Source organism: Emydura macquarii, unplaced genomic scaffold, assembly GCF_026122565.2.
Source record: "Emydura macquarii macquarii isolate MOO-44397 ecotype Brisbane River unplaced genomic scaffold, CSIRO-AGI_Emac_v2 contig_1876, whole genome shotgun sequence".
Classification (NCBI taxonomy): Eukaryota; Metazoa; Chordata; order Testudines; family Chelidae; genus Emydura; species Emydura macquarii.
This window is the reverse complement of record NW_027132013.1, coordinates 18,826,176-18,839,697: the sequence shown is the minus strand read 5'-3', so window position 1 is coordinate 18,839,697 and position 13,522 is coordinate 18,826,176. Positions and strand designations below refer to the sequence as shown.

The following is a 13,522-nucleotide window of genomic DNA, read 5'->3' as shown; positions in this document are numbered from 1 at the left end:
TAAAACTGACATTTCCAAAAAAAATTCAAATGAAACTATTCACTAATTTCAACTCAAATTTGCAAACAGTTTCCGTGTCCCAAAAATGCATTTTTCTCTTTACTGAAATTTTTTTTGTCTAGCTCTATTCTGCACTATAGAAGGGAAGTGTTCAAATACATAGTGATAGGAGTATACTTTCAGCTAAAGACAGACACTAACACATTAGATTGGAAAGAGAGAAGTCACAGGAATTTACTTTCTGTAAGCATTTCCACAATTCTGCTCATGATTTTCTAGTTTGAAAAGGAAACTATCAAGTCTGAGCTTGGCAACTTTGAAAACAGGAAGAGATGGAAAGAATATAGAGCAGAAAGCAAAAAGGAGTGGCAGTAGAAGACAGAAAAGGATTGTGTAAAGCACCATCCTTAGTTCATCTTTATGAAGTAAGGGTGTAAGTAATACTGCCACAATCCCGCTATTTTCTCCTGTAAATCTTGCTGCCTTCAAGTGCTTTGATTGAACAAGCAGAATGGGTACATAAGCACTGGAAAAAAGTTTTCTTCAACACATTAACTGTACATAGGGTACAGGTGTTTACTGCCCTTATACCCAATTAATATTACAGCTCCCATTATTTCAGAATAGCATATCCCAATTTTGCCAGCACAGATGCAGCTTTAATCCACACTCCATCATATCCTTGGCTGTATTATGCAGTTAGCATTAAAGAACACAAGAATGGGACACAAATAGCAGAAAGCACTGTGTGCCCTCTCCATGTGCTTTAACCACCACCTGTCATACCAGTGCATCAAAATCACAAGAAGTGATTACAAAGCCACAAATCATCTGAGCTCCCTTCAAACTTGGTCTGCACCCATGGTTTTTTTTTTTTTTTTTAAAAACTAGCACAGCTTTAAAGAATCTTCTTGTTCATATATAAATATATTCCTCCCACCACCCCAGAAATACTTATTCTATTGAAAAGATTAATGCCAGCAGCAAGTTCTTTCCTTCCCCAAAAGGGCAGGACTGAGGAAAACAGAAAGCCATGACACCCATTTTCTGCAAGATGGGTGGACAAGACAGTATAATTAACACCTATACTCGCTTTTTATAAAGTTAAGTGGAGGAAATGTTTCCTTGCTGTAAACAGACTTCATTTTTGATTTCTCAAGTGATGCTATAGAAACAATTAGTCTATGATACAATTACATTAAAACGGAGAAAACTCAAAATTCACATAACCCAGCCATTTTGGCTACAGTGGCCTATAATTATAGCCCTTTCCCAACTCACTCCCTCTCCAATCCCCCCCAAAAAAGTATCAGCAGACCAAAGTAACTTGGACACTGACAGTTCTTCTAGAAAGGAGAGATTTAGTGTCTCTCTAGTCCAGTGGCTCTCAACGCTTCCAGAGTACTGTACCCCCTTCACAAGTCTGATGTGTTGTGTACCTCAAGTTTCACCTCACTTAAAAATTACTTGCTTACAAAATCAGGCAAAAATATTTTTAAAAAGCGTTTCAGCACACCATTATAGAAAGATTGCTTACTTTCTCATTTTGACCATATAATTATAAAATAAATCAGGTGAAATATAAATATTGTACTTACATGTCAGTGTATAGTATATAGAGCAGTATAAACAAGTCATTCTGTGTATGAAATTTTAGTTTGTACCAACTTTGCTAGTGCCTTCTATGTAGCCTTTTGTAAAACTAGGCAAATATCTATAAGTGGATGTACCCCCTGGAAGACCTGTGTATACCCAAGGGTACACGTACCCCTGGTTGAGAACTACAGCTCTAGTCCCACCAACTTATCTTGTTCTATTCCCTTTCATCAACATTTATGACTACTGCACATGATCTGTTAAGAGTAACCTCTCAAAAAGCCAGTTAGAGTCAGAAATAGCCACACTAGGCAGTAATGGAAAAAACTCCCTAGGAAGAAATTTTCATTCAATCTTAACATCTTAAATTAAATTTGCCATTTGGGTAACTAAAAAAGTGAATTTAAATATGGAAGTGCTAGGCAAGAAGTTCCCAAAGAAATGAAGTGGTAGAACTAACAGAGTAATAGGAAAGAAGAAGGTCACCCAACTGTGTGTCCTAGGACAGTGAATGTTTACAAAGAAAGTGGGGGGGGAGGGGGGTGTGTGTGTGTGACAGAACAGACTGTTAAGCTTTTCTTTCAGTGGAAGAAGGGAGGACAGCAACAATGACTGCAGTCATGATTAGCAGTAGTTGGATTAGCTTTAACTCCTACCTGTTTGTTTGGGTCTAGAGCAGCATAAGAATTGCGTGAACTGCAACCAACTGGGGGAGTGGCTTCTCGTATGAACTCAGACATCTCAATCCCTCCACCAGGGTCACTAAAGAGAAAATACAAAAAAAAAAAAATCTTGTTTTGTAAGCCATTATTCCCATTATCTTCTCATATTTGCTAGTAATTCAAAGGCATGTTTCATGTCTTATTTAATAGACTACTCCCCTATCTAGCTTTGACCACATAGGCAGATGATGCTACCTTACCTGGGCCCATTGCTGTCTGTTCTCCTGGTTGAAGCATTGCCTTGTTCAATTTTTGCACTCCTGTCCATATGTTCATTGGCATTCTTCTCCACAATTTCTCCCTCATCCAGTGCCCTGTGCAAACGGTAGTTCACCATTTTCAGAACAATGAAGAGAGCTGCTATCACTGGGCAGTAGACTGCTACTATCACCATTGAAGAAGGAAGGGCCTTTGAAAAGGAAAATTAAAACATTATTAAAGACTAGATCTCCAAGCATATGTAAATTTGTAAGAGTGCGTATTAACAGATTTGTGCCATGAACTCTTCCATCATTCCCCAAAACAAAGATAAACACGCATATAAGATATCAGCATGTAAGACTTGTTTCAACTAGTTTTATCAAACCTGATAAGGGGAATCAGTTGGGAATCATGAGAAGGCAAAAGAAGTAAAACTAGGTCATTCTAGAAAACGAGACTTGCAGACACCACAATATGATGACACCATACTGTGCTGGCTTATCATAAAACTGTTCAAGAGCAGGCACACCTCCCATGATTCATAGAACACCTCCCATGATTCATAACACACAATTGCTTAATGGTGGAGCCTTCAGAAGGCATGTGTTTTCCACATCATACTCAATACTTCCTACAACATCAACTTACAAGATGTCAAGATTGGACACTGAATGGGGGACTCCATATCCATTGCCCAGATGGCTGGGCAGCAAGGTCTCATGATCTATTTGTTTTAGAGTCAGTGAAAAGCTGTGACCTCAGTGTGACGTGTGGAAAAAGAGTTTTGGGGGTGGGATGAGGAAAGGGATCCTGTCTAGATAAATTGATGAATCAAGAAAGCACAATAGCTACTCCCAAATACTAGACCCCAATATCATGAAAGCCTAACATTTTCCTGCCTATGCAGAAAGATTAATTGTTATATCACACAGATTACAGACCTAAGCCTCACCAGAAATTAATATGGAAGGCAAATGTTACTTGAACCATGCAGTGCTGGAACAGCTATATGCGCCCAGAAAGAAGTGGAAATACAAAGGTGACCTGGAAAGATTTTTTTCAAAACAAGGTTGTGCCACCCTCAAACACGCACACTTTTTGATGTGTAAAAAACTTGAACGATTTTCTTCAATTTAAGGATGAAAAAAAGATCTGATCTTTCCCAGTATGTGTGCAAAAGACCAATAGGAGGTCTCAGGGATGTTTGTGAATAGTGACTAAAAAATTTAACTCCTTTGCTCCTTCAATTAAAGACTTCATTTATACGTTAGACTTTTTTTTATTAACTAGTATTTCTTCCGCCTCTCAATTGCCCTGCTTTCACTTTGGCTTTTGTGATGTTACCATTCCATTATTTCTCCAGTTTTCTAGCCTAGCTAGGCCCTAAGTTACTAACAAATATATAAAGAAAGACATTATCTGCTTGTCATAAAGCAGCAGAAAAGGGCACAACCCTAGTTTTTCTTTGCAAAACCTCTGCACTAGTTACATCACTGCCTGCTGACAGTGTAGTTCAATGACAGAATTAAAGGTAATTTAGTATTAGATGGATATGTAAAGTCTCCACATTATCCCTTAATATACTTTTTTAAAAATCTGTTAATACTGTTATCCTTCTGATGCATTATCCCCACTTCAAAACCTGTGTTTGTGCTCAGTGCATCACAGCAAAAAGTCATGGAATTATTAAAACTGCCCAAACCAAACCTAATTCTACCCTACCCCTTTCTTGCACCTCTCCTCCATATACAGGCCCACTGAACAATTCTGAAGGAGCCCCTAACCTCCTGGCACATCTTATCAAGATGTGTAACTTGCATAAATGAAGGATTCAAAATAGAAAGTCCTCTATTCTCTAGTCTTGCGTGCATGACTGCGATAGCGGCAATAATGCCAGTCATTTTTATCCTTTTAAGGTAACTTCTAATTACCTTAAAACTTTGTACCTGACTAATAGTTTGCAGTGCTTGTTTCATGATTTATATTATTAGTGTCCTTAGAAGATTAATGATTTGTCTGGACTGAAAAGATCAAAATATGATGTAAAAAATTGTACTAAGAGGATAAGCCAACAGACTCCATGTACTGGAAACACTTTCTTTAAACGAACAGGTTCCCCAATTTGTTTACCCACTTTCTAGCTGGAGACAAGACAATGAGGATACAAGAGCTCTGATATAACATTCCTAAAGCCAGAAAGGTTAAAACAAGCAAAACTGCAGTATAGCAACCAGGTGAGATATTACTTATCTAGTTACAAGGGCTTTCAAAAAAGATTAGGCACAAACTATTCTGGGGATAAATCAATGCAATTTTTAAACACAGCTTCTATGTACCAACCTGAAGTGGCATGGACACTTGTAAGCAAATCTAAAGACATCGGTGAATTAAAGCAGGACTTCATATAACAGCCAGCCACTCTGAGCAGGACATAACCCTAAGCCAAGAGTTGTTTGTGCTCAGCAAGCATATCTACCTGAGTGGGAAATTAAGGGTTTTACGCTATTCCATGGAATCGCACATTATTATGGATTCAAAACCCAAGATAATACTAGGATTAAGACTGCTTTCACAGTCATTAGAGCAATGCTTCCAGGGTTTCCCACTGTCAGTTCTGGTTCTGAAAACTCTTTCCATGTGGTTTCCCCTGCCTGGAAGAAGCTGCAAAAATTAGGTGACTAACTATAAAAAGCTTGAGTCTTACTTGTGCACATCTACACCCCCACCAATGTGTCCTCAACCAAACCACAGCTGGCCAGCTGGCTTTAAGTTCTGGTCCAACCAATGACAGGTGGCGCTGCCAGCTGCAAGTATCTGATGGCAAACTGGTTTCTCCCTCACAAGCACCTAGGCCCAGATTTTTAAAGGTATTTAGGCACTGAGACACCAAATTGATTTAGAAGGCTAATTCTCATTTTAGAAAGTGCTTTAGGCACTTAAGAGCCTAACTGCCATTGCTTTAGAGTCCTAGGTGCCTAGATTAGTTTTGAAAAATGAGACTGGCATCACAATGCTGAGTGCAGCAATGCCTAAATACCTATAAAAATCTGGATGCTAGTTCTGTGATCCATTGCCTGGAACTGAATCATATGGTTAGACAGGACCGCAAGGGTCATCTAACCCAATCGTTCCCAAACTGGAGTGTGACACCCCTGGGGGCAGAGGGGATTACTGGGGGTCCATAAGGTTCAGTAATATTGAGGTCATTTAGCCTTCTGAGCCCCACACCAGCCAGGCACAGATCCTGGAGTCCCCCCAAGGGAGCTGTAGCCCCAACCTCCGCACCAGCCAGAGCAGAGGTTCAGCTGGCTACTGCATGGAAGCTGCCCTATGAACAGAACAGATAAATTCTTCTTATTATTAATGTAATTTAGTTAGTATCATCATCATATGTATTTATAGGTGTTTATGGTAGGTGAGCGGGGTGCATGTTTTACCTAGTGTTAACTAGTGGGGCTTTCACTGAAAAAGTTTGGGAACCACCCACTGTCAAAAAGCAGAATTTTATGTGTCTAAACCATCCAAGACAGACAGCTATCCAGCTTCCTTTAGAATTGCTCCAGTGAAGAAACTTCCACAACCTCCCTGAGCAGTCTGTTCCTAACTGTAAGAACAACAGGATAACAGAAATTTTTCCTGAGATTTAAGCTAAATCTGCTATGCTGTAGTTTGGACTCATTGCTTCTTGTCCTGCCCTCTGTGGCAAGAGAGAACAACTTTTCTCCATCTTTTATGGAAGCCTTTCAAGTATTTGAAGACCGCTATCACATCACCCCCTCAATTTCCTCTTTACCAAACTAAATATGCCCAATTCCTTCAGCATTTGCACATATGGCTTGCATTTCATCCCTTTGATCATATTCGTCACTCGCCTCCAGATCCTTTCCAGTTTCTCCACAGTCTTTCTATACATTGGGTGACCAGAATTGGGAAACATTAATCCAGCTGAGGCCTGACCAGCACCAAGCAAAGCAGTATTCCCACCTCCTGTGACTTGCATGCTAATCCTCTGTTAAAGCAACCTAAGATTGCATTTGCTTTTTTTGCAACAGCATCATATTGCTGATTCATCTTGAGGTTGTGATCCACCATAACTCCCAGATCCTTTTCAGCAGTGCTGCTGCCAAGCCAGTTATCCCCCCAAGGAAACAGAGGAAGAACCAAGTGGTAATCAATGAACTACACCTTCCTCCCCATCCCAACTTCCCTTTCTTGCTTTCACATTGTGGAGGTATCAGAGGATACCTGTTCAGAAAGCTCCCTCCTTCTCCTCAGAGAATCAAGAGGTTCCTCTAAGGGCTCTTCTACACTTAAACACTACAGCAGCACAGCTGCAGCATAGACACTACCTAGACCAACTGGAAGGGGGTTCTCCCATCAGCCTAGGCAATCCACCTCTGTCAACCTAGCACTGTCTGCACAGCAACTTAGATCAGCCTTACAATGCCATTAAGGGTTGTGTATTTTTCACACCTGATCAACAATTAAACAGATCTCATTTTCTAGTGTAGGCCAGGCTTAAAACTATCATTAGGCAAGAGTTTTATCCAGTATGCTTTTTAAGTTCTCCCCTCCACCCATCCCCCACATGTAGGAAGGTTTTTGAGAACAGGAGACTGGAAAAAACCAGTATGCCAGGAGAAAACGTGACAATGTAGCAGGCCCTGGTAAGATTCAAGGGGCTCAAGGAGCTCTGCATTTTCTGCTCCACACAAATATAACAGACAAGGCACCCCGGGGGGAGGGAAGGGGGAATTAAGTAGCAGCTCCTGGCATTTCGGAAACTGCAAATTTGTGAATGATCCTTGGCTGTTTTTAATCTCCTAACTGGAGTAAAACAGTGTGTCCAGGGAGTGTCCCCAAGCAGCAGGCAAGTTAGGAGGAGAAGAAAAGCTTAGGTTCTCTCCCCCATCCTCCCCAACTACCACAATAGCTGGGTTATTTTGCCCCACTTGTTCCAGAGCAGGCTGTGGCTCTAGTGCCTATCCTGGTTGGAATTTCACACCACAGCTCCCTCAAGGGTTCTGACAACTCCACACAGGGCCCTTGAGGGCAGCTCTGATTCCCACAGGCACTGATATCAAAACCTACATTATAAAAGCAAAACTCAAATAGCTTTGAACTCCAGTGTTTACAACTAGTTACCTCTGTATCAAGGTAGCCTAAGGATTCTGTGCATTTGGTTCTTTTTTGGGTTCCAGAGACTGTCTGCGCAGCTTGGCTCAGGCCTGCGATTTCACCATACTTTTCCCCCAGCATGTGTCAGTGTAGCCAAGCCAACTATTTTACTATCACTTTATTTCTCTTTTGCGGGATTTAGCAAAGTTTTCTAACCCACACTGGTGGCAAGCAACAACATACCTCCTGTTTTTCCCCCCTCCCCCCACAAGTGGCGAGCATTGTTTAGCCCAGACTGCCTTTTACCTCACTTGCCACAGACTTCTCCCAAAGCAGCACAGCAGCCCACACTATACTGCAAGCACCATCAGACTACCCCAACAGCTGAAGTCTTCAGATAGAGGTACAATTAAGATTTTCTCTATCCACTTATTTTCATGGGTAGCAGGGAAGGCTAGACTTTTTTATTGGCCCCGACAGATGGTCTAGTAGTCCATGCTATCAGTCTGCTGACTCTAGTAAACAACCTGAATGACAACTACAGGATTGTAGCGTCAGCATAAAGTGAGGAGAGTGCACCATTTTGTTGTGCAGACATAAAACCACTTGAACAGGGTTGCAATGCTCACAAGACATAACTCCACAAAGAGCTTCAAGCATGACATTGTTCGGCTCTCCTCACTCAGAGTAGATGGAGTCGCTGCGAAGACACAAGTTAAAGTATCATTCTCTGTATCTTCAAGGGGTGGGTCATGGACTAGATCTGCAACAAAACGTTATTGCTGCAGAAACAGCATACTTTTTACAGCTGTATAACCTAGTATATTGGTGATTGTTCAGCCATTTGAGGTGATTAATGCAAGCCTCCAAAAAACCACCTAGTGTCTTTGTAGGCCACAACCAGAACCAAGTACTTCAAAAGCAGTGAGGAAGGGAAAAAAGCCTGCAAAAAACCCCACACACACCACACCTAGAACCGTTACCATCTTTCCTTAGAAGTCAGAAGTTGGCTTGAAAATTTTGAAAGCTTAAGTTAAAAATCCACACCACACATAGGCTCTCAAAGTTATCACAACGTTGACTGCCAGAAGGGACCACCAGCTTATGTAGTCTGATCTCCTGTATACCACAGGCACCAACAGCATCTAGCCAGTCTCTTGCATACTAGATCTAATTTCAGTTCTTGGGTTTAAGTATTACAGCTCAAGAGACTATTAGGTATCATAGGCAGAGAATACAAGGGACTGAAGTGCACCAATGGCAGAAGCCCCTGCAGTGGCAGGAAATTAAATGAGATTAGCCAGATGCTGGGAAGCAACCCAGAACTGATACTGCAAAAAAAAAAAAAAAAAAAAAAAAAAAGAATAAAAATCACTTATCTGATTTGGGGGAAAAATTCCTTCCCAAGCCCACATACGGCAATGAGTTAGACCTTGAACAAATGAGCAAGAATCAGCCAGCCAACCACCAGAGAGAATTCTCAGTGCCACCTCAAAGCACTGGCCCACCTCTTCCCATGTCCCATCTCCAGCTATGGCCATTTCTGATGCTCCAGAGGAAGGAGAAAAAATTCCTTTCCTGACCCTGCAGGTGACTGGCTGAAGTCTTCTCAGATTCAAGACCCACTATTTCATCCTCCCAGCCACTCTCCTTCCTCTGGATCAAAAGGCAGTGATGGATGGTATTGCACACGAGTCAGTTCACTAGGTTCCCTTTCCTGGGGATGTTCTGGGTATTCAATCAAGACTCTTCATGGTACAAGGCAAATAGCTGAAAACATGAGTACTGGCAAAACTTGTCTGTCTGATGGCCAGGCTGAAATATGAAAATATTCAAATCACTATTCAGTCAATTTGAGAATTGCTTAGTCATATGAGATATAAGGTCTGGTGAGTATGCAGTGGTGTTGAGTACTCTACTCCCATGGCATCTTCCTCCATTTTTGGAGGCGCTCTAATGTCCTCTCAGGAACTGCCACACCTACAGGTGTTCTCTATTGTACATTCTGTGTTCTACTCCAGTTGTCCAAGAAAACACTTGAGTTCCCTGATGAAATAAAAATGTCTTCAAGTACCTACCCTCCGAAGTCTCCAATTAATTTGCATGATGGTGGCCAGTGTTAAACTGTTCCATGGTGATGCTGCATCCTGTAATCTGTACATTTTTCCAATCATCAGTGGAATTTCCAGAATCAGGAACCAGTTTAATCTTCCGCACCTTTAAGGATTCTCAAATAGGCCCCATTCAGTTCGTGGCAGATGGTTGTACTAGGAATTTCATCTTAGAGTTGCAAACAATTAAGAAAGTGGTTCTCTCGACTCCTAAAATTTGCTTTGGATTCAGTCAGCATTCAATAGGATCTCCACAATATAGGATACTTCCATAGTGGAACAAGTAAATTAAGAGTCCTGACTTTAGCAAGAGAAATTCACTTGTCCCAAAAGCAGCATGTTCTCTTATTTTTATATTGTTTATTTACACCTACAGTAATGCCCAGTGTATGCTAGGTGCTTTCCAAGTACTTAATAAGGACCATCTCTGCTCCAAGTAGCAGCTGGTAGAAAGCATTTAAAGCCAGTTTAATGCAAAATAATGGGAATTCAATTGAAGTCATCAAGCAATTATTAAAAGCATGTTGCCCCAGGCACCAATAGTTTTTCCAGACATCTACAGATGCAATTTCAACTGCTGTAGACTCTTCATCTGGCAGGACCACCTCAAATCCTGAGACTATCCAGATCTATACTTTCTACTGAAGTAGTTTTCCTGTTAGCAGAGATTAGATAAGTTTGGGGCCTTATCCATCTGGAATCCTTCAACAGACTGTTTCCCAGATGAGATGGCTCTCAGGCCTACACCAGCATTTCTACCTCCAAAACCGTGATTTTCACTCAAAACCACTTTATATGCCCTAAGCCTTTCCAAAAACAGTTGCACAATTTGGATGGGGTCAGGGCATTCAAATTCTGTTTACACGCACAAAATTAATTCTAAAACTGCATCTGATTTTCTCTGATCTACAAAGGGATGAAAGGCATCCAGACCCACTATTTCCAGACTGATAACATGAGTTTCTCAGGCCAGCAAATTTTTCTTAAACCATCACCCTCCTCCAGTGAGGACTCAACAGTATCAGACAGTAAGATGTGCTGGAATTAGAAGAGTTAGGAAATTCCTACCAGTAAATAACTAGAACAGATACAAGCTTTTCTCCTTTGAATACATACATGTTGGTAGCGATGATTCCGCAAGAACTTTAAACTGTAATTGCAAGCATCAACAGGTCCCCAATTAGAGCAAGACAGGAGTTAGAGGTGTGGTTGATTAACTTGCTTGAATGTTTGAAAAACAAAACAGGTCAAATAAAATTTTAACATGAAATTGATTCGCTAACTCAGTATTTTAAACTTGTTTGGAGCAGTGTAGGAGTCCAAAGTTTTTTGTTTTTGTTTTTTTTGGTGGGGGCAAGAGGAAAACAAACAAAATGTTGATGTCTTGGCCCAAAATGAAGTTTTCAATACAGTAATTTTTGGATAAGTTTAACTAACCTACCATCATAATCATTAACATGTCATTATCATAATCTATTGATCAATCAATCTGCTGCATGGAATTCAGTGTTTTGTTCAGTTCAAAAAGAAACTGCTTGGCTTTGCAAGTCTGTTTTTACAACAGACTTGACCTCTGAGCTAGATTCTTGAAGCCCTGGAAAAAGCCATACTTGTGCCTGTGCCAGACTTAAATGGACTTGTGGTCAAGTAGACCTGTAAAGATGAACCAAACAGATTTTAGAAGCAGGATCCATAGGGAAATATTTAATTTTCTACTTTGAATTAGAAGACCAGTTAGTGGTTCATATTAGAAGCCATTAGGAAAAGGATAGGTAATAAGACAGAAAATATGCCATTATATAAATCCATGGTATGCCTACATCTCGGACACACGCACTGTTCTGTTTGCCTCATCGCAAAAAGATGTATCAGAATCAGAAAAGGTGCACTGAAAGGCAATGAAAATGATTAGGGGTATGGAACAACTTCCATAGGAGGAGAGATTAAAAAGACTGGGACAAGTCAGTTTAGAAAAAAAGAGTCAATTAAGGGGAGGAGGGGAGATACAATAGAGGTCTACAAAATCATGAATGGAGAAAATGGAAAATATTATGTACCCCTTCACATAAAACAAGAAATAAGGGTCACCTGATTAAATTAATAGGCAGCACATCTAAAACAAAATAGAAAGAAGTACTTTTTCCACACAGCCAACCCAACCTGTGGAACTTGTTGCTACTACATGTTGAAAGCTAGAAATATAAAGGGGTTCAAAAAAAAAAAAAAAAAACTAGGTAAGTTAATGGTAGATGTGTAAATGTCTATAAGCCAAGATGATTAGTGATGCAACTCCATCCTCAAGGTGTCCCTGAACCCCAGCCTGCAAGGAAGTGGGACTGGATGGCATGGTATCAATCACTCAAAACGGTATTGTTTCAGAGGGAATAAGCAAAACATTTGACATTGGCCACTGTCCGAGACAGACCACTGGGCTAGATGGGCAGAATAGGTTTCACAGTAGCAGAAAACACTGGATTAAATACATTCAGCCAAGGAAGAAAGTTACAGATTTGAAATGAGATGAACACAAGAGGTTTGTGTTTCATGACCAAATGTGATAACAAATATGCTCTATTTCAGTCTGATAGCATCCAATCAGATATGTCCTCTAAAAATTACTATGCAATGTGATACTTACAAGATAAAGTTTGAACTGTAGTGTTCATAAAAACACCTGATACTAGTTAGTCATATCAGATGGAGACAGACATTTCATGAGCCCTTCCTGCACAGATCACTATCCCAATTTTGCAACTTCATCTTGACCTACAACCACATGTGCAAATCTAATCCTGGAACTTTCCTGAGAAAACTGCCAGTTGGGCTTAATGCATCACAATCCTATAACAAGAACAAGTTTTCATGAAATCGAACGATGACTTTACAACTAACTCTCACCTGTGACTGAAACAAAGCTACTACTTCAGAGAGCTTAGATGAGTTTCATTAGCTTTGTCACGCTCTCTTTTGTATAAATATCTATTTTACATCTCAGAAAAATGCTGTTCATTAGTTGGTTGCACATAGCTCTTATTCTACAATATTTTTGTAGCTATAGCATGTGTCACAGAAAAAACATACGATTGTACTAGAAACTAACTTGCCTCTTAAAGGGACAAATTGTTGGTAATATAATACCAAACGTATGTTGAGATCTCAAAATATCAAGCAGACAGACTGCAAAAAGTGCTTGTTCATTAGATGTAAGGTGGAGAAGTTTGTTACGAATTAATTCAACTCTGAATTCTCCCCTCTCCCCCCCCCCCCTTTTTTTTTTTTAAATTTAAATACTGGCTGAATACAATACCCAAATTTGGAGTGCTCAGCTAAAGATTTCTCCATAAAGTTTTCTACCTCTGTTTTGGAATGATCAATACTGGAGCTTCAGGTGATCCAAACCGAAGAATTTCTTTAAGAACTTCTGGCTTTGAAGCATTTGGGCATCCTATGAGATTTAACATGAAGTAGATGACATTTCATCTGCAGTAATACTAAGAGTGCTATAGTTTGAGTTAAAGTTTGACCAAGTTGAAATCAGTACTGAATGTTTTTAGGAGGCCTTTAGAACAAAACTCTGCAATAATATTAATTTCAAGAAGCAAGGTCCTTGATTTTGTATCCTGCATCTAGTGGTCAGTTTTATTTAAAAAAAACAAAAACAAACAAACAATAAGGAATACCTGAAGCACTAGAAAAGCTGGGCCCAATTCCAAGGTAACTCCATATTTTAGATTTTGAGAAATGTCAGTCAGTGAAGACATCCTGCAAGTATGA

General features: G+C 40.1%; 1 protein-coding gene across 4 annotated transcripts in view; it reads right to left on the bottom strand.

The window, feature by feature from the left end:
• Positions 1-13,522, bottom strand: part of PCNX1 (pecanex 1) — a 111,510-nt gene that overhangs the window by 93,586 nt on the left and 4,402 nt on the right. For all 4 annotated transcript variants that reach the window (XM_067557832.1, XM_067557833.1, XM_067557834.1 and 1 more), the window contains exons 2-3: positions 2,519-2,727; positions 2,253-2,358 (exon numbers count right to left, since the gene is read on the bottom strand). In XM_067557832.1, coding sequence (XP_067413933.1) covers positions 2,253-2,358; positions 2,519-2,727 — 315 coding nt within the window. The remainder of the gene's footprint in view (positions 1-2,252; positions 2,359-2,518; positions 2,728-13,522) is intronic.